The sequence below is a fragment of the Neolamprologus brichardi genome, chromosome 16 (assembly GCF_056152115.1).
Source record: "Neolamprologus brichardi isolate AB-2024 chromosome 16, ASM5615211v1, whole genome shotgun sequence".
Lineage (NCBI taxonomy): Eukaryota > Metazoa > Chordata > Actinopteri > Cichliformes > Cichlidae > Neolamprologus > Neolamprologus brichardi.
Window position 1 is genome coordinate 33457267 of NC_142119.1, and position 22997 is coordinate 33480263.

The 22997-nt window shown below is 41.2% G+C and overlaps 3 protein-coding genes across 6 annotated transcripts in view; 2 read left to right on the top strand and 1 right to left on the bottom strand.

Annotated features, from left to right (window-relative positions):
• The window catches only part of arhgef49 (Rho guanine nucleotide exchange factor 49), an 87355-nt gene extending 82470 nt beyond the window's left edge, over positions 1–4885 (top strand). For all 3 annotated transcript variants that reach the window (XM_087829922.1, XM_087829923.1, XM_087829924.1), the window contains 2 exons: positions 927–1072; positions 1388–4885. In XM_087829922.1, coding sequence (XP_087686048.1) covers positions 927–1072; positions 1388–2216 — 975 coding nt within the window. In that variant the 3' untranslated portion in view covers positions 2217–4885. The remainder of the gene's footprint in view (positions 1–926; positions 1073–1387) is intronic.
• Positions 4886–4984: 99 nt separating this feature from the next.
• Positions 4985–11302, bottom strand: tsn (translin). Its single transcript, XM_006799143.3, has 6 exons — positions 11114–11302; positions 8341–8434; positions 8164–8260; positions 7780–7895; positions 7614–7693; positions 4985–6290 (listed from the first exon to the last, which is right to left on the bottom strand). Exons 1-6 carry the CDS (start codon positions 11300–11302, stop codon positions 6060–6062), a joined length of 807 nt encoding a protein of 268 aa, XP_006799206.3. The 3' UTR covers positions 4985–6059.
• A 2569-nt stretch (positions 11303–13871) lies between these two features.
• The window catches only part of fam124a (family with sequence similarity 124 member A), a 28118-nt gene continuing 18992 nt past the window's right edge, over positions 13872–22997 (top strand). Inside the window, exons 1-3 of one of the 2 annotated variants that reach the window (XM_087830113.1) lie at positions 13872–14129; positions 14622–14656; positions 19131–19162. Coding sequence is in view for 1 of the 2 variants with exons in the window: in XM_006799144.3 (XP_006799207.1) it covers positions 14050–14129; positions 19131–19162 (112 nt within the window). In the remaining variant the exon portion in view is untranslated. The remainder of the gene's footprint in view (positions 14130–14621; positions 14657–19130; positions 19163–22997) is intronic. The other variant, XM_006799144.3, reaches the window with a different exon arrangement.

Consider the following 22997-nt stretch of genomic DNA (forward strand, 5'->3'; position numbering starts at 1 on the left):
AGCACTAAAGATCATTCTACTTATCTTTAATGAAAGACATTTTCTTAAAAGAAATTTAAAGAAGCCTTCTTAAAAAATGTCGGCCACCTTGAATTTCAAATGACTAAAGGTCTAAAGCAGGGGTGTCAAACTCAAATACACAGTGGGCCAAAATTCAGAACTGGAACAAGGTCGCGGGCTAACATTAATATTTATTGAAAAAAAATCTTCCTCCAGATTTAAGAATTAATCTTTTCTTATGGACTCAAACAGGTTTTGCTGAAAAACTGAATATGGAACAAGCAAAGCTTAATACTAAACAAAATATATTAGCTGTATAATACCAGTAGGCCAGCTCTGATAGTAATTTGGTATGGCTTCGCCAGAGTTTGACACCTATGGTCTAAAGAGTCATCAGAAAACAGTATATGTGCCACTTTCGGTACTTTTATTACTTATTTATTTTGTTTGTGCGTATTCTGAAATATCAGCTGATAATTTCTTTCTTTCAGACACATAAGACATGAACAAAATCCCTAACATTTGTTACGTGTAGGTAGTCATTTACATATTTATGCTGTTCAAGCACACGCGCCACAAACAGGGAAGTTGCAAAGCGTCTTCTGTTGGAAGAACTCTGTAAATATCGACGCTCATATCACGGTTGAAGGGTGTCTCTCCTAGCTCTGTTTCATTTCTGCTTCTCTCGGTGAGAAGAGTCTCAAATGCTCTCTGTATGATACTGTACTTCAAGTTTACCTTCAAACAGCTGGTATATCTGGGACTAATAATTTTTGGGAGTGTTACTGTAACTCCCCGATAACTGCTGTGCTCACTAATTCGTACCCTTGTGTGAAGTGATGAGGCGAGAGCCGAGCATCAAGTCTGCACGTACCACTTTGGACAATGACTTTTAAGGCCGTTGCTTTCCTGTGGTTTGATTTCAGGGAGATGAAGATCTGCTGACAGTGTACATAGGAGAGATCTTTCTGGAGTTTGTCAACATGCTGCCCGCCTTTCAGACCTACTGTCTGCAGCAGTCCACCTCAGTCAACATGCTGAATACACTGGAGAAAGAAAAAGAGCTGCTAAGGTACACACAAAGTACTGGACTGGTCTTCCTGTGGCTCTGTGCGATGGCAAAATTGCTGTGGGAGCTTTCTCTTGTTCCTGCCACGGCTGTGCTGTGTAATTCTTAATGGAAAGGACAGCGAGTTATCACTTATTCAGAAGATGTTCTATTTCAAGAGCAGAGCTGCAATGATTCATATTTTTAGACAGAGCTGCAGCTCACCCATGACTCAGGCTGTCTTATGATTCCATTAATCAAGTTTTTAAGAGTTTCCCCAAAGACATATACAGACTGTAAGAATGTCTCATCGTCCTCTTCTCTCACTTCTCTCTTCAGAATCTTCCTGGATGTTTCTCAGAATGACAACACAGCCCTGCGTCGTATGAACCTGCGCTCCTTCCTCATGGCGCCCCTCCAGCGCGTGACCAAGTACCCGCTTTTGTTGAGCCGCATCATTAAGGTCACTCCCGAGTGCCACCCCGACTACGCGCGTCTCCGCGAAGCCAAGAGTCGGGTCGAGTCCCACCTGGAGCACATCAACATGAAGACCAAGCAGGAGGGCAACGGGGTCACCTGGTCGCTGCGCTCGTTCCGCCGCGACAGCCGCAAGAACCGGGAGGTCATCAACATCGAGATGCGAGAGGTGTCGATGAAGACGGTGGGGTGGGCGAGGGAAAACACGCGATTTGTCATGGAGGGGCCGCTCCAGCTGTCCCAGCCGGCGGACGGTCAGTGGGTGAAGAAGGGCAGCAAGGCTCTCAAGTTCCAGAACGTCCAGAGCCTGCTGATGGTGAGGACGCAGCGGGCGGTTGAGGGACTGTGCGCCGACCTGGTGGCTCGGGGGGATCAGATGGAAAGCGGCGGAGAGAGCATTCGGGACGGAGTGCTGGTTCTGATCAAGGACAAGAGCAGCGGGAAGTTCACAGTGCTGAGAGAGCCCATCCGACTGGGGAACTGCGTGGTGTCGACCGATCCGGACTGCGAGGACACGTTCGAGGTGCTTGACATCCGGCGGGAGTCGTTCGTTTTCCGCGCCTCGGACAAATCTCGCACCCAGCAGTGGTTCCACCAGATTAAGAGGTACGCTCGGGACTTGGGCACCTGGAGGAAAAGACGTAACGCTTTGCCCAACATCATGATCAACACGAACCAAACGCGGTCCTGAGACTAACCACCACTCACCTTTGTTACACTGTAAATAACCTCCTACTGCAAAAATCAGCCGACGACAGGAAGCCGAGTGACTCCGCTGTCATAACTCGTTAGAATTCAATAACAACAAATAAAAAGGGAAGAGAAAACAAATCTCAGACTCTCATGAGGGCAAGAAAACGACGAAGCACTTTGTTTTTGTTACGAAGCTGTAAGTGCGCCATACTGTCATAAAATATTATGTATGTAGATTTAATTTGAAACTGTTACATTGCAAGAGCGAAGTCAGATTCTTGGACGACCAAATGAAAAACAAAGAAAGAAACTTGGGTCGATGTCGTCGGCCTTGATTGTAAAGACCGTTTGCTCTCGGAGAAGCAGAGCCGTGTTTTTCAGTAACGTGTGTCTGTCGAACAGCATGACCGAACATGACCGACTGCAACGGGAAAAATTGTAACATCTTTGTTTATTTTTAGTTCCTTTTCTTTTTTTAATACAACACAGTGTGATGTAAGAACATTTCTGAAGGCAGAAATGTCGTCCACATCTTTTTGTTCGGTGGTTTTCGTTTGTCGTCACTGCCCTATTGTGTCCGTGTGCCGCCCTCTACTGTACATTGGCGGTAGGGCAATCTTCCACTGCCAGATAAGCAGTGGAGCAGAGCCTTTCAAAACGGGCTGTACAGACCTCCCGCGTCACCGTAACAGCAATAATCTCTGCCAGTTTCAAAGTAAGTAGCTACTGTATATGCATTTTGTTTTCCTGAGGTTTTCCTTTTGCCGTTCAGGTGTTAATCCTGCTTTACTGTGTCGTTTGGGTTTTATGTGGCACATTTAACTGGAGTCTGATTGGTCGGTGGGCACGACTAAAGCTTTCCCTAACGCTAAGGACGCCTCTGTTACGGTCATTAGATTTAAGTGCCATGAAAGCAGTTTGTGAAGAGTCTCGTCAGTCCTCTTTCTTGAAACATCCTGTCAAACCGGGTGACGTCAAACACTACCTGTGTGTTAAGTGCAGAGTTTTTCCAACCTCGGCTGCAGGACCTCATGTGGAGACCACCACTGGCCTCTGCACAGTTGTAATAATGTAATAACAGAGAATCAACAACCAGTTTTTTGTATTATTGAATGATTTGCTGGTTGTTTCTTCAACCAATCATTTGGTCTGGCATTGAGTCTTCTTAGGAGACTCACTATATTCAGATTTTAAGAATATCACTTTTCAGTAAACAAACCACTTAGAATCAATTCAATTCAATTTTATTTATATATCACCAAATCACAACAAAAGTCGCCTCAAGGCGCTTCATAGATACAGAGAAAAACCCAACAATCATATGACCCCCTATGAGCAAGCACTTTGGCGACAGTGGGAAGGAAAAACTCCCTTTTAACAGGAAGAAACCTCCGGCAGAACCAGGCTCAGGGAGGGGCGGGGCCTCTGCTGTGATTGGTTGGGGTGAGAGAAGGAAGACAGGATAAAAGACATGCTGTGGAAGAGAGACAGAGGTTAATAACAGATATGATTCAATGCAGAGAGGTCTGTTAATACATAGTGAGTGAGAAAGGTGACTGGAAAGGAAAAACTCAATGCATCATGGGAATCCCCCGGCAGCCTACGTCTATTGCAGCATAACTAAGGGAGGATTCAGGGTCACCTGGTCCAGCCCTAACTATATGCTTTAGCAAAAAGGAAAGTTTGAAGCCTAATCTTAAAAGTAGAGATAGTGTCTGTCTCCTGAATCCAAACTGGAAGCTGGAATCACTGACTTTCTGTTAACAGACTATCTATTATGACTTTAATACTTTAACTGATTCAGTTATGCCACCATTTCTTGTCCATCCCACCCTCTGTGTAGCTGTGAGAGACCAAAAAAAAAAGGTTCTGTTTTGAAACTCTGGCGTTAAGGTTGTAAAAGCCTGCTACCTTGACGACAAACGCCTCAAAGAAAAAGCATCCAAACCATCTCGTCGTGACGCAGTTTCAGCTGTGTTATGTGACTTAGCGATGAGCTGTTGTGCCTTGGTACTTGATCACTGTTAAATGAAAACTGAAGTATTTGCAATCCGTCATAGTAGCATTAACCTCTGAAATAGACTCGTCTGACTTGACCGAGATTCATTTACAGGCAATATAATTATTCCTTCGACAGTCCCTGACTGCTGATGTGATCGACTGATCCTCTGTGTCTTCTTCTAATTTGTGTTTTTACTACTCATGGTGTGTTTATTTTTATTATTATTTAAGAAAGCTTTATTTTGTTTGATGCACTTTATTATTATGATTCAGTAATAGTATATTCTCCAGTGTAACTGCTGGTAAAAACTCCGTTACAGTCATTACTGTTGACCATACTTGATGTAAAAGAGGGACTCTGGTCGACCGAAGCCGATTCCTGCACTTTGAAACTATAAAGTCGACCCAGTCATCGAAACCAAAACCACCAGATAAGACCAATGCTGTTATGTTATGAAGTAGCACGATCACTGTGTTTCGGAGGGCAGGGCTGCTCAGCGCCACACCGACACGCCTGTACTGTTGGAGGACGCAGTTTCAGATTTAAAAAGAAAAAACTAAATCTGCAGAGTTTCATTAAAGTTTCTTTTCCTCATTTGTGTATGAAAGACCTGACGTTTTATTTCCTCAGTGTAATATATTGTGCATTATATTAAAAGATTTTAAACACAACCTTTGTTGTTGTTGTTTTTCCTGTATAAAGTAGATGTTTGTACTCAGAATCATTCGCTTCATCTTTGGGATTTCAAAGACAACAATACACACTGAACAATTGAGATCAATTTATTTGAAACAAAATCACAATATAGAAGGGAAACAGTGATTTTTTTTTCTATATAAAAACACAATTCAGCAACATTAAAGTATCGAAGCAAACTGAAGCTCGGACGCCCACAACAGAAACAAACCTTCAAGAAGTTTCGCTCCATGAAAAACAAATGGACACACTGCACTACACACACAGAGACGTTCTATTTGCTCGTTGGCACTGCGCTGCAAGGGTTTCTTACTGTATGAAAACAAAGAACATACCTGACTCATCACAGCAGCTTTATGTCATATGAAGTGCATCTTTGTCTTTTCTTTGGCTCGTCCTCTCCCAGAGCCTCGTTTATAAATGCTACTGATGGAAATCCAAAACCTTCTGAGTTCAAACGCTTTAAAAATGTATGAATCGGTTGTTTCTCTCAAGTTTGAGTGAACCATCTTCTTTATAAATGAGGCTCCTAGATATTTTTGTGGGGTTTTTTTGTTTGTTTTTTTAAACAATAAAGTCAGAGTCCTAAGAAACACCGGGCATCAAATGCTAGTAAACAACACAAATACTGTTTCTTTTTTCTTTGTAAACGCATAAAAACAATGACAGAGTAAATGAGCCTGGCTGGAGCGCTTCACTCTGAGCCATCTCCGTCTTCTTAAACAATTAAGCATCAAAACACTGTAAAGAAATCATAAAAATCTGACTGTTGCGAAAGAGTGAACAGCTGCAAAACCAGCTCAGTTTAACAGAGATCAGAAGACTGAGAACGCGTTTCCAAAACCAGCAACAAATCAAATCATCTGATGGGGGCGTCGCCGCCTCTGCTATCCTTTCCGACAGACTGCCATCCACCTGACGCACGTCTCACGCATGCATTCGCACAGATATACGCCGATAAGCACGCACACACACACATACACAGTCTGTCTTCGGTTGCTGGGGCCTCAGGCAGATCCCTGGCTCTCATGTTCCAGGTGGTGTAAAGTCTCCAATCTGCAGCAGCCATGGAGAGTTCCCAGCTTGGGGGCGGGGCAGCCACCACGCCCTCCTTCTCCCACAGCCAATCGCGCCCTCGCCGCTCTACTTCTCACCAGCGGCCTCGGGCTCCTTGGCCAGACCGCGGATTGACAAGTCATAAACTACCTCTTCGATTTTCTTCACGTCGTACTTGAGGCCGTCGTAGCGCTTCCTCAGAGGGTCGTTCTTCAAGTTGAGCAGGCGGAAGCCCGAGTCCAGCTCGTTGATGAAGTTGGAGATGCGCAGGGGCCGGTTGTAGTCTCCCGCTGTGACGCTGTTTACCGCCAAGCGTGACTGGATCGACAAACAGCGTGGCGAGTTAAGGTCAACTTATACACAACAAATCATTGTTTACAACATTTTTGGAAATAATCTTACCACCAGATTTATGGACAGAAATTACTGCAATAATATCTTTCTTCCCCAAACACACACCTGAATGCTCCAGACCTGCAAACTGGCAAAACTTCTGCTTTTATAGAGGAGCTCAAACTTGCTGATGATCAATTAATCAAGTGCTTGTCCTCATGATTTCTAGAACGTATTTAATAGGGGTGCAACGAAACTCGTATCGATATTGAACCGTTCGATACAGTGCTTTTGGTTCGGTATGTATATGTATGAACAATACAAAATTTTTAATTTATTTTATCAACTTTTCTTCTGACGGTGCTGTCTGTGTTGAGCGCTCAGTGGATCTGTGCTCGACAGTGCAGCCTAGGCGGAGTAGTCGAACGCAGATTCACTGAGCGCAGGGCAAGCTAGCAAGACAGAAGTTAAGCTCGTTGCAACATGGCAAATTGAACCTCCCCCACCCTCATTCAGATCTGGCGTTTGGAACTATTTTGGTTTTCATGTGATGTATGAACCTGAAGGTAAGCGCGTCATGGACAAAAGTAAAACAGTATGTTGGATGTGCCACGCAATGCTCAATTACATTGGTGGAAACTAGTGCGTTAGCGCAGTTAGCTCGTTAACGTGTTGCCTGTCCAGCCCCACGCACGGGGCGATCCGCGGTAGCTCGTTAACGGAGATTTGCCGTGTTGTGGCGTTAACGTCATTTCAGATTTACGCTGACAGCACTAGTGGGAACACAACGAATATGACTGCACATTTACTCCGACATCATCCTCGTGCAAAGACAAGTGGAAGCAGACAAAAACAACAAGCAGCATGCTACAAACTTTACCCGAGTCATTTAGACAGCCGTTAGCACATGATTCTCCTTATGGGGACCTGATATGTTTAATATGCTGCTGAGAATATAGCCCAGAAGAAGCGTATAGTAGAGCTTTTATTTTGAAAGAGCCATTTCTCTGTAATAAACTCTCTTTTCCAAAGATGAGTGATTTCTCCATCAGATAGATTTATTTTTTTATTACTTTGTTTCAGCAACATTAAATTTAAAAACTGTACTTTTGAGTTAAAATATATATTTATAATTTTAATAAATGACAAATTAAAAAGGCATGAACATTTTTTTGTATCGAAAAAATATCGAACCGTGACACCAAAGTATCGAACCGAACCGTGAATTTTGTGTATCGTTGCACCCCTAGTATTTAATATATAGAACATGACTGTATGTAGCAACATAACAATTAACAGTAAACTCACCAGTTCACTTGCCATGATCAGGACGCCTGCCAGGTAGTCCTCTACATCGAGGTGGAAGCCTTTCTCTCGCACCACTTCGACTACAAGGTGGAGAGAGAGGAGGAAGCAAAGATTAGCCGACTTTCTCCAGCGAGACTTCGACTTTATGACATTAAGCGGTACCTACTCCCGAGTATCTGTGCCACTTCCTCCCGCTTTACAAGACTTTCACTCTCCAGGTAGACAACAAACGCTGCTAAGAAAGCCAGACGCTGCAGGACAAACCGCCAGTGTTCATGGAACCTAAAGAGAGAAGAAGAAAGCCGAGAAACAAAGATAACAACACTTGACTTCTTAAGGATATCCTGCTCGCAGTGAGTCCTGTTTCTTTAGGGAGCCAGAGGCACATAAATTAAAATACTTAATAATAAAACAAGACAGTTAAAAACACATTATCAGCAAAATTTTGCGAGTTTTGGTTTCATGAACGAAATAACAAACATTCAAAAGCTCATTAGCGTTGCATAATCGTGACGACAACTGTAATTGTTGAGAAGAAAGTCATTCCTACCTATAATACTGCTCCATAGGAAATTTTGTTTTGAGTTCAGCAATTTGTGTCCTGACTGTGCAGAACAGCTCCCGCGCCCTCGCACATTTGCTGGGAACTAAAAGGGAGAAAAGAGAAGATTACCAGAGGTTCAGAAATCATTTTATCCAAGTATCTACAGCTCCACGGGTCACTCACTTTCTTTGAATCCACTTGGTTGGTGGACACTCTGTAGTACTGTTAGTATTTCCCTGGCGGTCTGCTCCAAGGTTTGAACCACCTTACGAATATCCTGTGAAAACAGGGAATGAAGAACAACAAAGCGTTTAAAGCTTCTACTAAAGTCCGAATAAAATCAATATACCTTTGCCACTTTGAATACCTAAGATGCTTACAACAAAGTCTATAAGACAGAAGAACAAATTCCCTCTCTAAGCAAAAATGTGTTTCGCTTGTCGTTACTTCACTCAGATGTTTGACCTTTATTGTGCAGAGTGATACGTGTGCAGAATTTGACACTACGAGGAAGTTTTCACAGTCACTGCTGATGTGGGGATAATTGCTCTATATGCACATTAACTCTAAATGTGCATGCATCGCTGCAAGACCCGACTGCTCCCTCTCATTCCCACACATGTACTCTGTCTCGCTTCAAACGAAGCATTATTTATTCCTCTTCTCTCCAGAGCATACTTCCACATGCTTTCTACTCTCATTACAGATCACAGTGCCATCTGCAAACATTATAATCCACGGAGACTCCTGCCTGACCTCATCTGCCAACCTGTCCATCACCCTTGCAAACAAAAAGGAGCTCCCTATTATAATCTCAGCCCCACCTTGAACTCATCTGTCACTCCTACCGGACACCTCGCCTCTGTCTGGCTGTCTTCATACATGTCCTACACCACCCTCATATACTTCTCTGCCATTCCTGACGGTACCACAGTTCCTCTTTATCATATGCTTTCTCTGTATCCACAAAGACTTTCTCTGTACTTCACCAGTACATTCATATATTCTACATTGTTACGACCCGGCTCAAAGCCGCAACATAAAAAAGGAGACGAATACCAGAGTGTAGGTGAACAGAGGTTTTGTCTTAAACTGGACCATCAGGTCGGCTAAAATGGCTGGTGCCACCAAGGCAAAGACAAGTGAGCTCCCCGGGAAGCTTGCCTCAGGTATGCCTTTATCCACACCTGACTAGGTGTGGTCAATTAGCACCAGCTGAACACACTGAGCAGATTAGAGGCTGCAGAGGGACGTAACACCTCCTCCCTTAAAAGGGTTCCTCTAGGACCCCTAAATTTATTAAAAGTCCCTCTGAAGCCTTGATCCCTCAAAAATAAGTTAGCATCTTTAAGCATGGATGCCTCTACATGAGGATCTGAAGTTGCCACACTGAACACACAAAAAGTAACATGTGACCAACACAAAGGAGTACAACAGTCACAAACCCAAAATGATTATTCAGCCTGTTACAACACAAAATGAAACCAGCCACGAACAATCACACACAAGTGATCTGTGGTCTCCACCACACAAACGGTCACATATGAGTGGCCCTATACCACAACGAGTTACTTAATCCACAAAGTTCAGTAAAGCAAGCATGCTAGTGACCAACCACAAAATGGAGAGCTATGGCCACACAATGATCACATCAAGGGTGGTTCAGCACCCCACAGTGTTATTGCCATCACCTGGCCAACAACACTCACAAGTGATCCAACAAAACGCCATATTCCCCACAACACTAAAGGTCACAGCACAAAACACTCACCTCATGAGGACCTCATTAGCATCCATCAACACTGACATATGCACACACAGTACACATTATGCCAACTTAAAAACAGCCTACCTGCCTCAGCTACAGACCATAATCATGAATGGTCTCAAACCTCCTACCAAGTTTGGTGCCACTGATTTACTATGTGCAACTCCCAGCCTAAAACACTAAAAACAACAAAACCCTAACTTTACCTATCCTAGTCTTCAGTGGTGTACCAGGCTCGAGGCAACTTTAAACGCGAACTCGAGAGCAGGCAGCAGACCAGAGATATAGTCTCCTACCAAACTCCGAAGCGTACCCCCACCCAGGATAGCCACCAAAAACAACAAAGCAAAACAACAAACGAGTGCTTCACTGGAAGGGCAGCACAGCCACCCAGCTGAAACACACTGACTAAAGGGACGTTGCTCAATCACAGTGAACACCTTCACTCACCCACTTAAAAGTCAAATACAAAAAACTGATATTCAATCTCCACTAAAATGTCCAAATATCCCGGACGAGCCCCCACTTATGTTACGACCCGGCTCAAAGCCGCAACATAAAAAAGGAGACGAATACCAGAGTGTAGGTGAACAGAGGTTTTGTCTTAAACTGGACCATCAGGTCGGCTAAAATGGCTGGTGCCACCAAGGCAAAGACAAGTGAGCTCCCCGGGAAGCTTGCCTCAGGTATGCCTTTATCCACACCTGACTAGGTGTGGTCAATTAGCACCAGCTGAACACACTGAGCAGATTAGAGGCTGCAGAGGGACGTAACAACATTATTAATGGGCAATGTTATTTTTTGTTTATTTATTTTTACCCGGGTATATTTTTCAATGGTTTAAAACCTGTTTTAGGGTGATACAGCCACAACCAATCAGCAATATTCGGAATTAAAGCTATCCCGCATTAAATTCACTAATTTTTAAATTAACTTTGGTTGGGGGAAAACGCTTTACAAGCGTGGTAAAAACACTGGAGCTTGGTGATATTTAGATTTCAGGAAAAGTGATATTTATTGCGAACTGTTATCGACCTGAATTAAATTTATTAGCTGATGTAGCTAAATCATAATGTCCCATTTACCAGGGTTAAATATTTTCATTAAACATTTAACGACAAGTCTTCGGCTCTGGTTAGCTGCTAGCTAGCAGTCTCTGTGAGCTAACGCTGTGCTGTTCGTGCTTACCTCTCTGATGTCCTGGTCTGCGCTCAGGAAGCCCTGGATGTAACTGAACATCTCGGTGACAGACATTTCTCTTCTGAATACAGCCGTAAGCTTGATACCGAAAATGAACCTTCCGCAGCTATTCAACACATCAACGTGCACGAGAACCGTCAATCTCCGCCTCCAGCTGGCGCCTGGTGATGATGTCATCAATGCATAAATCTGTGTGCCTTCTTCTTCTTCTGTATAGGATTTACTGGCGGTTGGCAAACAGCAAAATGGTGCAGTACCGCCACCAAGTGGTGTGGAGTGTGGACCGAAATGACAAAAAATAAAAAATTCAAAGCCTCTGGAACAAATGGGTCTGCCTTAAAAACCAAAATACAGACCGATAACTTTCACTTACAGAGGTCTTGCGAAACAAATCAATCAAGTCCATATCGTCCAGCTTTTTGAGCAGTTGTCTCCTTTCAATATCAAACCTCTGACAATTCAAGAAAACATGTTCTACTGTTTCCTGTTCCCTACTGCAGTCACACTCCCCTGTACAGTGTTTACCTATTAAAAACAATGTGCTATTTAAACCAGTGTGTCCGAATCTCAGTCGAGATATAATCGTCTCCTCTCCCCTGTTTCGGCCTGTACTTCTCATTTCCCCCACCTTCCTTTGGATTTTATAAAACCATCGCCCTTTCCTCTCTTCCTCCCATTGCTTCTGCCACCTTTCCTTTGTATCGTATTTTACTCTTGAGCTCCGTCCTACTCACACTAATAACCATATCTACCAAATCTGTGTGCCGGCGTCATCGTGCATTTTTCTGTTTTAAAAGTAGACGATAGATTTTTTTTTTTTTTAATATAGATTAATAATTGTTCATTGCTTATTTCATTACTTCAGTGTATACTGTGGTTGCTTAATTTTAAACAGCTTGTTATTACAAAAAAAACAAAAAAAAAGAAAGTGATATTTTTACCTAATAAACCCAGGTGTGCAATTACAGGCAACCCTTATTTAATATAAGGGAAGCTAAAGGTAGTATGGGGATATGTAGCCAAGCCTAAAAAAATGTTTTGTCTACAGTTAGGAAATTTGACCCTTCTTTGACCTCAGTGGGTCCACCTGGAAGACAGACTTACTGCATTACCTTATCCTTCCTGTTGATGGCGCCAAACCAGCACTTTTGTTACTGTTGCCTTTGCGTGCTGCTCGTTAACGCAGCTTTACCAGCCCCAGGTGCATCGTTCATTACGTGCGAGTTTGGATTTTCATCACTAATAAATACATACACTGCTAAAAATATAGATATTCCCATCCGTCTTAAAAACTATAAGTTAAAAACGTCTTTAGCTCAACGTTCTTAAAATGAAAAACAAAACAAAAAAACTGGAGTAGTAGTTTAAATCACAATTACGTCAGAATATTTATCCCCATTTTTATGGTTATAATTTTGATTTCGTATTTTAAACTACAGTACACTGCAAAACTCTCGAGCCACCCCCAGTTTCTTTATATCTTACTTGCAAGGTGTCAGACTTTTTAAGTTGTCTTGAGCCATGGCTCTGCAGGCTTTCTTAGGGTGAGTTTGGTCCTTGCACCTGACCATTTTCTGAGGCTTGTCTGGTCTTTAAAACAACAACAACAACAACTTCACACTGACCTATGCATTATTCAAGGACTTAAAAAGTCACCTAACTCAAGGCACTTTGAATCTATGATAAACTGCACAAGTGGAATACAAAAGAAGAAGTGGCAGACTTAAAAACGATCTACAGCAGATGAACAGTATCTGAAAGTCATGTCATTAGGAAATAGGGGAGGAAAATTCAGCACAGCTCTGAAACTGGAGCTGAGAGATGCATCTGACCCTTCAACTGACCCACTAGTCTCAATAGAAGACACTATGAATTACAATGTAAAAAGTTTTTGATTGGCACCAGCTTCATTTTTCAGTTATTATTCCAAAAGCACTGCCAATACAGTAAAAGTAAACCTGGATAGAAAACACACACAATGGGACACTTTCAGACATGGATTGGTCTACCCAGAACTCAGACCTCAACTTTATTGAAGCAGTGTGAGAGAAAATGACAGGAAAACTGCCTAAGAGAGTTCAGGCAGGGTTGAAAAATAAAGGTGGTCATAGCAAGTTTTGACTTTCAAGCTCATTAGAACTGCATAAACTTTGTTTTTGGCTCATATACTGTATTTTTGTGTATGTTTGCACATTTTGGTAAATTTCTGCACCTATTTTCCATTTTTTTTCTAGCAAAATATCTGCAAGAAAGCTCAACAGCTCAACACTTTTGCACAGTACTGTATTACTTAGAACATGAAAAATCTATTACCTGTCTCACCTTCATAACATTGTTTTTCAGCTATAATTGAGCATTTTGACCTATTTTTACATAAAACAGAAATGAATGCATATCTGTATTCTGAACACAAAAGTAGTAATAGTGTCATATTTGAAACAGTGGCACTAATATGCCCTTAAACAATGATACTGTGGGGATTATCATAGCTTAACTTACAGTATCGTGGAATACTCAAATAATTTTGACTACAAGGCCCTTAATAACCTCGCAGTTCATTATTATTGAAGACATTTATAGGATTGTAAAATATCTATCTAAATAAAATGCATGCAGGCTACTGACATGTGTAAGAAACAGCAGGAAACTGAAACACGTGAGAACAAAATCCAACCTCCAAGCCAAACGTTTGTGTCGTTCGCTTGTAGTCGTCAGATTTCCCACAGCACCTGAAGGCATCCCGTCACCCCGCCGCTGACGCAGAAAAGTCAGCCTGTTGATCCAACAAGTTTAAACCCCTCTGCTCGTGTGCGGACTCAGACACCGGCGGGGATTTAGAGCGTTTTCTGTTCGTCTGGTTCAGCGTGGTCGCTCCAGGCGTTTGAACGCTCAGTTTGTGGCTTTCACTGAAATAATGCAGCTAAATGCTACGTGTCCGAGCCTCTGAGATGGAGAAAGCCCTAACAGAAGATGACTGCGTGGATTCAGGAGCCGAGACTGGAGGGTGAGTGAAGGAGAAATAACACTAAATGTTTGGGAAATATTTTTAAATTAACCACAGCCAATGTGCATTCTCATTTACATTTAAGAAGAAGCGAGAAAGCACACAACATTTTTATTTTTATTTTATTTTAAATGAGATTTGGCTTATTAGTCTCGACGATCCTCAGTTAAATTCACAGGCTTATTTATTTTATTTTATTTTTTAAATGTTATATATTACACTTAAGTGTAATATATAACATTTAAAAAAATTATTTTTTATTTATTTTTTAATTTTATTTTTTAAATGTTATATATTACACTTAAGCGTAATATATAACATTTAAAAAATAAAATAAACAGCTTGTCCCGAGCTTAGTACTAAGCTCGGGACAAGCTGTTTTGGGATGCTAATATTTTTAGCGGAATGTTTTAAAAAATCTTTTAAAAAGATCTAACTCAATGTTGTTTGGCAGGAAAGCGTGTTAAGTTAACGCTGTTTACTCCTTTGCAGCCATTAAACAAAGATGCGCCTCGTTGTCTCCTGCGGTATGTCACTGATTTGATGTTGTGTTGTTGTTGTGAAGGATTTACTAGTTGTTTTCCGTGCGTGTTTGTGTCTCTGTATGTGTCGCAAAATTAAAAGACGGGTTCACTTTCATTTTTTTGAAGATTTAACACGATAAACGTGATGATCGTATATGTCTTTAAGGTGTTTGGGATCCATTCTATTAGTTTGTTTGTTGTTGTTGTTGTTGTTTTAAGTAAAGAGTATAATTGGTAGTGAGTTTGTGTGTGAGAAGTTTGCCTTCAGGGTTTTTCAGAAAGGCTTTCTGATAGAAGATGAAGTGAGATTTGTTTTTAAATCTTATGATAAGTCTACAGAGGCAGCAGGATAAAGGCTGGTTAAATGGACCAAACACAGGACTTTCACCATGGAGACTGAGGTTAGAGTCCAGCTGTGGCTTGTTTTGTAGATGAAGTTAAAGTGTCGTCAACTTTTCTTTCTTTCTTTTCACATTTCAAAGCAGCTTGGTTAAGTCTAGGTAAATATAACTCGTTGTGTTTGAATAAACCGTGTCCCATATGTCAGAAAGCTGTTGTCTGAAAACCCTGAAGTCAAACTGACCATGTGCGGGACAAACCAGAAGAATGATTGAGGCATTCATGTACACATGACCATGTCACATGATGTCCTATGCTAAAGGGCTTGTGTTCTTACAGATTAGTCACATGCAAACTGCACATCTCTGAACTCCCAGATTACACATCAAGGTTTCTTTCTGCCTTTACATTGTATTAACTTTGCCTCTATAGATCCTTGTGATCCCTCACAGAGATGTATGGTGGAAGAAAGATTAAAAGCCCGGTGTGCAATTAGGTTAATTGTTATTTACTCTATATATTCTTATTACAGGATTTCATTTCAGTCACGGCTTAGATGAAATAGTTTATCTAGTAGTGCAAGCACGGTTTTACATTTGATTGTGTAATTGCACACGGTTAAGAAAACACGAGGCCACCATATCAAGCAGTCCAACCGAATTGTTGCCTCTACTCGCAGCCTTGTAGCGTCTCAGAATTTAGCCTATAATCACTGTTTGTGTTGTTAATGGTTAAAAACAGAATACAGACAAATATCAGAGTTACATTAAAAGTACTTGTATGTGAAAAGTATCCTTGTTAAATGACAAACTCCAGGCCCGTCCACCTCCACCTGCTCACATCCCCCACCTCTTCAATTCAATTCAATTTTATTTATATAGCGCCAAATCACAACAAAAGTCGCCTCAAGGCGCTTCATAGATACAGAGAAAAACCCAACAATCATATGACCCCCTATGAGCAGCACTTTGGCGACAGTGGGAAGGAAAAACTCCCTTTTAACAGGAAGAAACCTCCAGCAGAACCAGGCTCAGGGAGGGGCGGGGCCATCTGCTGTGATTGGTTGGGGTGAGAGAAGGAAGACAGGATAAAAGACATGCTGTGGAAGAGAGACAGATATGATTCAATGCAGAGAGGTCTGTTAACACATAGTGAGTGAGAAAGGTGACTGGAAAGGAAAAACTCAATGCATCATGGGAATCCCCCGGCAGCCTACGTCTATTGCAGCATAACTAAGGGAGGATTCAGGGTCACCTGGTCCAGCCCTAACTATATGCTTTAGCAAAAAGGAAAGTTTGAAGCCTAATCTTAAAAGTAGAGATAGTCTTCTTCCTCAATCCACTAAATTTAGAACGCTTTCACTCCACCAGTGCATTTGAATACATGAATAAAATAAACAATATTTTGTTGGTCATAAAGTCCATCTTAACGCCCTATTAGTGAGTTATAAATATATGAGTCGGTATACTTATATACTTATAATTTTTATTCCTGAACACCAACAAACCTACATGAATATATGCGTCACGGTTGTGTAAATAGACCCTGCTCTGGGGGAAGTAGGATGATAACGTTATGTTGTTATTGAATACAGACTTTCCATCTACCATCAGTCATGTCTGGTTTCTTTTAAGCCGTGATAAAGATCCTTCCTGAATATAACCAGAGGCTGACTTTAGAGGCGATAGGCCGTAAAATGCTCACATGAGTCACCGCTTGGAACGGTCGAACGTTTTCGGTTAGCTTATGCCTTCATCTTCATCCCTCTTCATCGCTCTGCATCTGAATCTGTTTCAGCTTTCCATGGGTCAAAGAAGTTTTTTTTTAAAAATATACATATATATACTCCGTTTCAAGCCCACTGGGTCACCCTGCGATCATACTTTATGCGTATGACTGGGTTGCTGCCTGTCTGCGCTTCACTTTGTGTTTATTGTCTTTGGGTGGAGATGAAGCAAGGCAGCGCGGCCAGGCTGGGAACCGCAGGCGGGATGCTAGCCGGCACTGCAGGGGTAGCCCTGCCAAATGCTCACACCCAAAGGAGCCATCAAAATAAACAGACTAGTGTGCAACTGTGCACACTACTACCTCCAACTCTATTTCAAAGAGTCATAAACCTACTTTTTTTCCACTCCTTGTCATTTTTCTTTGTGCACTCAGAGATGAGAGTGTGACTTTCACTTTGTCCCCTTTTGCTGCAATTTTCTGCTTATTTCTGTTCTTCCCAATATTTATATTGCCTCTGCAAGCCCATCATCTTTTCTTACCTTTGTGTCCTCACACCTGCTGCTTCCCTCACTCTTACCCATTCCTTTCTCTACACCGCTAATGCCCGTTACTTAGATTGATAACCTCCTGCTGCAGGAAATAGACTTGCTCTTCTGCTTCCTGCAGTTCCAGAGACGTTTATTAGTTTAGAGATGGACTCACAGAGTGTGTGGAGGAGCTGTGTTCTCTGGCTGTCAGAGGACTCCTGTGGGACTAATATCGTCAAGTTGCAATGCATATATGTGAACCTGGAGTTATGCAACCTTTTCACCAAATTATTAATTGCAGGATTTGAGTTAGCTCCTCAGTCAGCCTTGTTGTTTGTGGGCAAACACGTCTTGGATGTAATTTCATAAAATGTCATAATTTTACTCTGTTTGGAGATCAGATTGTCTGAAATCTTTTCTTTGAAGCTTAAGAGCAGATAAATCTTCAAAAAGTGACGACCCTTTACGTCATCAATTACATTTTCCCAACCATAAATAGACCTTTTTTTTCCTTTCTTGCAATGAACTCTACATAAAGACTGGTGCAACCAAAAACACTGGAGCCTGGGCATGGCGAGCCTCACATAGCACAGAAATCAGAAGGACTGGAAATGTTTTGGCCTCTCTCCAGGGAGACTGGTTGTCATTTGAACCAATATACAAAGAATCCAGCATTATAAGAAAGCCATAAAGCAGCCATAAAAATGTAACTGTTATACTCATGTGTACATATTAAACAAGATACAGGAGTGAAATAATGAGCTTTGAGGGCTGGGTAGTTTTCCCTTGAATTTAGCCAGGAGAATGTTGCCTCTTTTAAGTCTTTGTGCTAAGCTAGGCTAATCACTTCCTGGCTCTAGCTAGGTATTTCTAGTGCACACGCTGTCAGCAGATTGAAGGGGAAAAACCAAATTATCTCAACTTGGCCATATTTACACATTATTCCCACCAGCTTTGGAGCCACATACTTTATATGCCAGTTCTTGCAGTTATTCATACTTGGTTTGGCTGGGAAACCAAACCAGTATGTTTTTTTCAAGTTAAATCAACTGTGTGATTAACATTATTTTTATCTACGAGCTAATACCAGTGATGGCTTCACACTTTCAGTAGTTTCTATGTTTTAAATGTCATAAATTCCCAATATGTCTGATTCAGTAGACGTGAGCATATTTTCCGCTTGTACAGTCATTAGTTTAAGTTGTATGAGTTGTTACTTTAATGGTAGAATGTGTTACCAATCTTTTTATCCAATTTTTGGAAGGAACAAAGAAGTTGTTGCTGAACTGATTCTATAATTAAGAGAAAACAATATGGTTGTAGTAATTCATGACACATTAAAATCCGGCACACACGTCCTTTTATTTCCAGCATCATCTCAATCATGTGGATAATAATAGTTATTATTATTATTATTATTATTATTATTATTATTATTATTATTGTTAATGTGTGAGTGTGTAAGGAGCATTTTTGATGTTTTTACTGGTTGAGTGGGATTGTTAGCTCCTAAAAAAACAGGAAGTTTTATTTAATGTGTTAATTAACGAGGAAAACGCAGTAGTTAGAACTCAAGTAAAATACAAGAGGCTAGGAGCTGTACTGTATCTCAGTAGTGGAAGTAGTACTTAAGCAAATGCCTGCGTTTTTATCCCTTCCGTTAGAAACCACTCTGAAATCTCTGTGTGCATTTTTGCTGACCTTCCAGCTGGACCTCTCCTACTGTTTAGCCAGATGTCAGCACTTCATCTGAAATAGGAGTGTGTCATCCTGTAAATCATGTAGATTGCAATTCACATTGTAATATAAACGTCTGTCTCCTCTCTCTGTCGACATTTCCTCTGCCTTTTAAAAAAAAATCTGTTTTCTTTTGTCCTCTGCAGGTCTGATTACAGTCCCTTGTCCTCAACAAGCAGTAAGTAAAATTAACTGTGACACACACACAGCTCAGGCTCAGGTCTTTATCTCCCTAATACACACCGACTAAATAAATCCAATCACAGGCCAGGATTGTGTTTGTGTCTATGTGTTTAGTGGCCTGTAAGATCCACAGCAGATTTTAGGGAAGAGTGTTTGTATAGCAACAACAACAACATTGTTAATTACATTTTTCTTTCCTCTGTCCACCTCGGTTTGTATGCTACGCATTACATTTTACACGTTAGTAATGGTTAGCAGTCGCAGGGATAAATGAAACATTTGTATTGGTGAGGTAATGAAGCTAAAGCGGAGGGAAAAACATAAAAAGCTTACCTTTAATGTCCTCCTAAAAAGGGAGGTAAGTAAACAGATGCATCATCATTATAATCTACATGGCAACAGTCCCATGAGATAAACTATGCAACAATCTTCGATTAAGATAAACAGCAACTGTTCACCGATGACAAGAAGCATTTCTAACCAAACCTTTCAGTCAGCTAATAAATTTATTCAAGTGTAGAAATGTGGTACGTGTATTTTTACATCAATATTTGGATCTTGTTTTGGTAGGTTTGGCCATATTTTTTATTAATTATGACATCGGCTTATGTTATAAGGCTTAGAAATCCAGTCACAAGTTTCATCCATCCATTCGCTTCCGCTTATCCTTTTTAGGGTCGCGGGGGGCGCTGGAGCCTATCCCAGCTGTCTTAGGGCGAGCGGCGGGGTACACCCTGGACAGGTCGCCCGTCTGTCGCAGGGCCAACATACAGACAAAAACAACCATTCATGCTCACATGTGCTGCCCCAGTCACAAGTTTAAGCATACATTTATTTGCCTGTACTTGCATAGTTGGTTGTGTGAACACGCTTTTGCCTGTGTAGTAAAATAAAGGCACATGAATCACATGGTCACTAATCACGTGACAGTCACTTTTCCACAATTTTGGATGTGTAACAATAGTGTTGACTAAGGAAAAATGTGTATTCCCTGAGCAGCTGGCAAAAACTTCAGTGTAATTACTTTTGATGCTAGCAGATTGTCTCAGTTGCAGTTTCTTAATGTTCACTACAGTTTGACTAGCAGCTGGCAAGTGTTGTTTTACACTATCAGCAACCACAGCAATCCAATAGTGACCAAAGCAACATTAAAGAGGTTTCTGGTACAGCACCTTCTTTTTGATTGATTTCACTAAGCATTGGTCAGTAACCTGTAGGAATCACTTGTCAACCAATAGGAGGACTATGAATTTTTCATTAGCAGCCGGTGGTTGTATCTAGGGCTGCCATGATTAGTCGACTATCAAAATCGTCGACGACTGATTTAATATTCGACGCGTCGTTTGAAGCTTTGTAAGATCCCAAAAGACGCAGGAATAAGTAGTAGGATTTAAGAGTGTAATAACGGACTGAAACAGAAGATGGCAGCACTGCATGTACAAGGATGCCAGCTGCCGTTAAACCCCGAAGAAGAAGAAGCTGTGTCCCAGAATTCATAGCGCAGCCCAGCTCAGTTTCCAACAATGGCGGCAGCTAGTTAGTTTTAATATTACTCTTATTATTCTTTCTGGGTCACAAAATAAACGTTTAACATATTTTCAGGCGAGAATGTAGCTGTGTAAACCTCAAATATCTGCTCAGTTTATCAAGACACCACATATTTTCAAAAGCGCTCCGACGTTTTCGGAGACGTCTGTTACCCACTAGCTTGATAGTTAGCCGGGGGCTAGGCTCACTAGAGCCGTGAGAACACCGGACTCCCGCAAATTGTTTTCAAACCCACCGCTGTCTTTCGCTACTCAGGTTAAACATGATATATAAGTCACTTAGATAACTTAAAATGTTATTGTTTGGCTTTTTTCAGTATTTTATTTGTTCCTGAGTAAATCGGCTGAGTTTATTAAACTTCACTGAAACAATCTGCACATTTCATTAAAATTTAATAAACTATCATCTTGTCTTTATTTTTAGTTAGCACATACCTTAAACACTTAAAGCTGTAAGCTAATGATCGTTATATAAGAGCAGATGCTGCTGGTGCAATAAGCTGTCCATTTTATGTCCAATGGATGATGATCTGATTAGTCGACTAATCGCAAAAATAATCGGTGACTAGTCGACTATCAAAATAATCGTTTGTGGCAGCCCTAGTTGTATCATATCCAGTATGGTAGACAAATCTGAAGCAATGTGCACATGACATGAGAGACACATCAGCAAGTAATCTGGATAATAACTTACACATTGTGGGTTAACAATGTTACTGCTTTCCCAAGTCTCACAAATAACAATAAATGGTAAAAAAAAAAAAAAGTAATCTGGATAATAAATAATCAAAATTTGGATTTGCATCATTAGGCCATTTTCCTGTGTTGGGCATTTTTTACACACTGTGGGTGTGTCCATAGTTTTCTTTGAAAGTGTACGTGATTGTGAAGGTCTGTGTTTGCAGAGGCCGTGGCCTGCCCTCAGTCTGGTTGCCAGGTCTCCAGGCTTTTTTACAATGGGAGGATTATATCCAATATTAGCCCATTAATCTGGCCTGCAGGGAAGCTGCGTTATCCACTTGAACTGCACCCGTAAGCCAGGAAGCAGTGAAACACACACAGTGATCCAGCAGAGAGTGTCTGGTTTGGTTTTCCCCTGTTGTTTCCTGTGTCATCGCCGTGTCAGATGAGCCGCTGCCCACCATTGTCATCACTGGAGGTCAGAGCTGGAACAAAATGTGCACTGGGACACCGTCCGAAAACACAAGAACTTTAAATACATACTGCAGGACAGAGTGTGACCACATTCACAAGTCCACTGCTGGACTACTACTGAGTGCAAACACCGTGCATACATTTACACACTGAAATCCATCCAGAGGACGTTTTTAAAAGTAAAACAATTTGCACCATTTGTCTAAGAAGATATTTGTTTCTGATTGGCTGACATCTGTTCTTTTACTTTGTCTAATAAGACATCGTATACGTTCTAAAAACGACCTGTTTTGCATCTGTCCAGATTCATCTTTAGCATGGCTCTTAAAATTTTGCATACAGCATCCCTGTAACACTGTAAGAAGTGAGGAAACTGCAATAAAAGCTGATAAGTTGCTTTATATATATCGATATCCATGAAGCCAGATGACCCCAATCAATTAATTAAACTGAAGGAATGCCTTAAAAACATAAAGACCTCTAATTTCCTGCTTGTAAACTCAGATAAAACTGAGCTTATTGTACTAAAAATCTTAGAAACATGGTGTCTAACCAGATACTTGCTCTGGATGGCATTACCCGGGCCTCCAGTAAGTCATTTGTCTTTTGATCAATGTGCAAATTAAACAAATGTGTAGAACTGTTTTCTTACATTTGCACAATTTCTAAAATCAGGAACATCCTGACATCCTGTGTCTACTGATGTATTTGTTTCACAGAGGTGCTTGCTGGTTTAGTCTCCTCTTGTCTTTTGCCTCCACAGAAGTGTATTTACTTTCTCCTAAGGTGGTCCTAACCCCTAACCTTTGACCTCAGCTCACGCTAGCCATAAAGTCCATGGTGATTAAGTCCTTGATGTCACTCTAAACCTCCAACATCAATATGGCTGAGTATTTTTTTTTTTTTCACAGTAAGATTTCACGTAGGAGCAACTTACAACTTCACCTGGCATGGCCTCGAAATGAAAGCTTTTAAAAATATTTACATTTAAATAAGTTACCAGTTGTGAATGAGAATGAGTCTGTTGGTTGAAGCAAAAGAAATGTGCGTTACATAAAAATAATCTGGTGCAGATTTTAGAAACTGTGATAATTACATTCAGAGCTAAAAGGAAAAGGCCAGCTGAGG

Bases quoted from the DNA above. Each gene is read 5' to 3' on its own strand.
- tsn (XM_006799143.3), bottom strand. From the start codon at position 11,302: ATGACATCATCACCAGGCGCCAGCTGGAGGCGGAGATTGACGGTTCTC. The intron at 8,261-8,340 runs GTGAGTGACCCG...TCTCCCTTTTAG, and splicing joins ACCAAGTGGATTCAAAGAAA to TTCCCAGCAAATGTGCGAGG. The intron at 7,694-7,779 runs GTAGGTACCGCT...TCCACCTTGTAG, and splicing joins AGTGGCACAGATACTCGGGA to TCGAAGTGGTGCGAGAGAAA.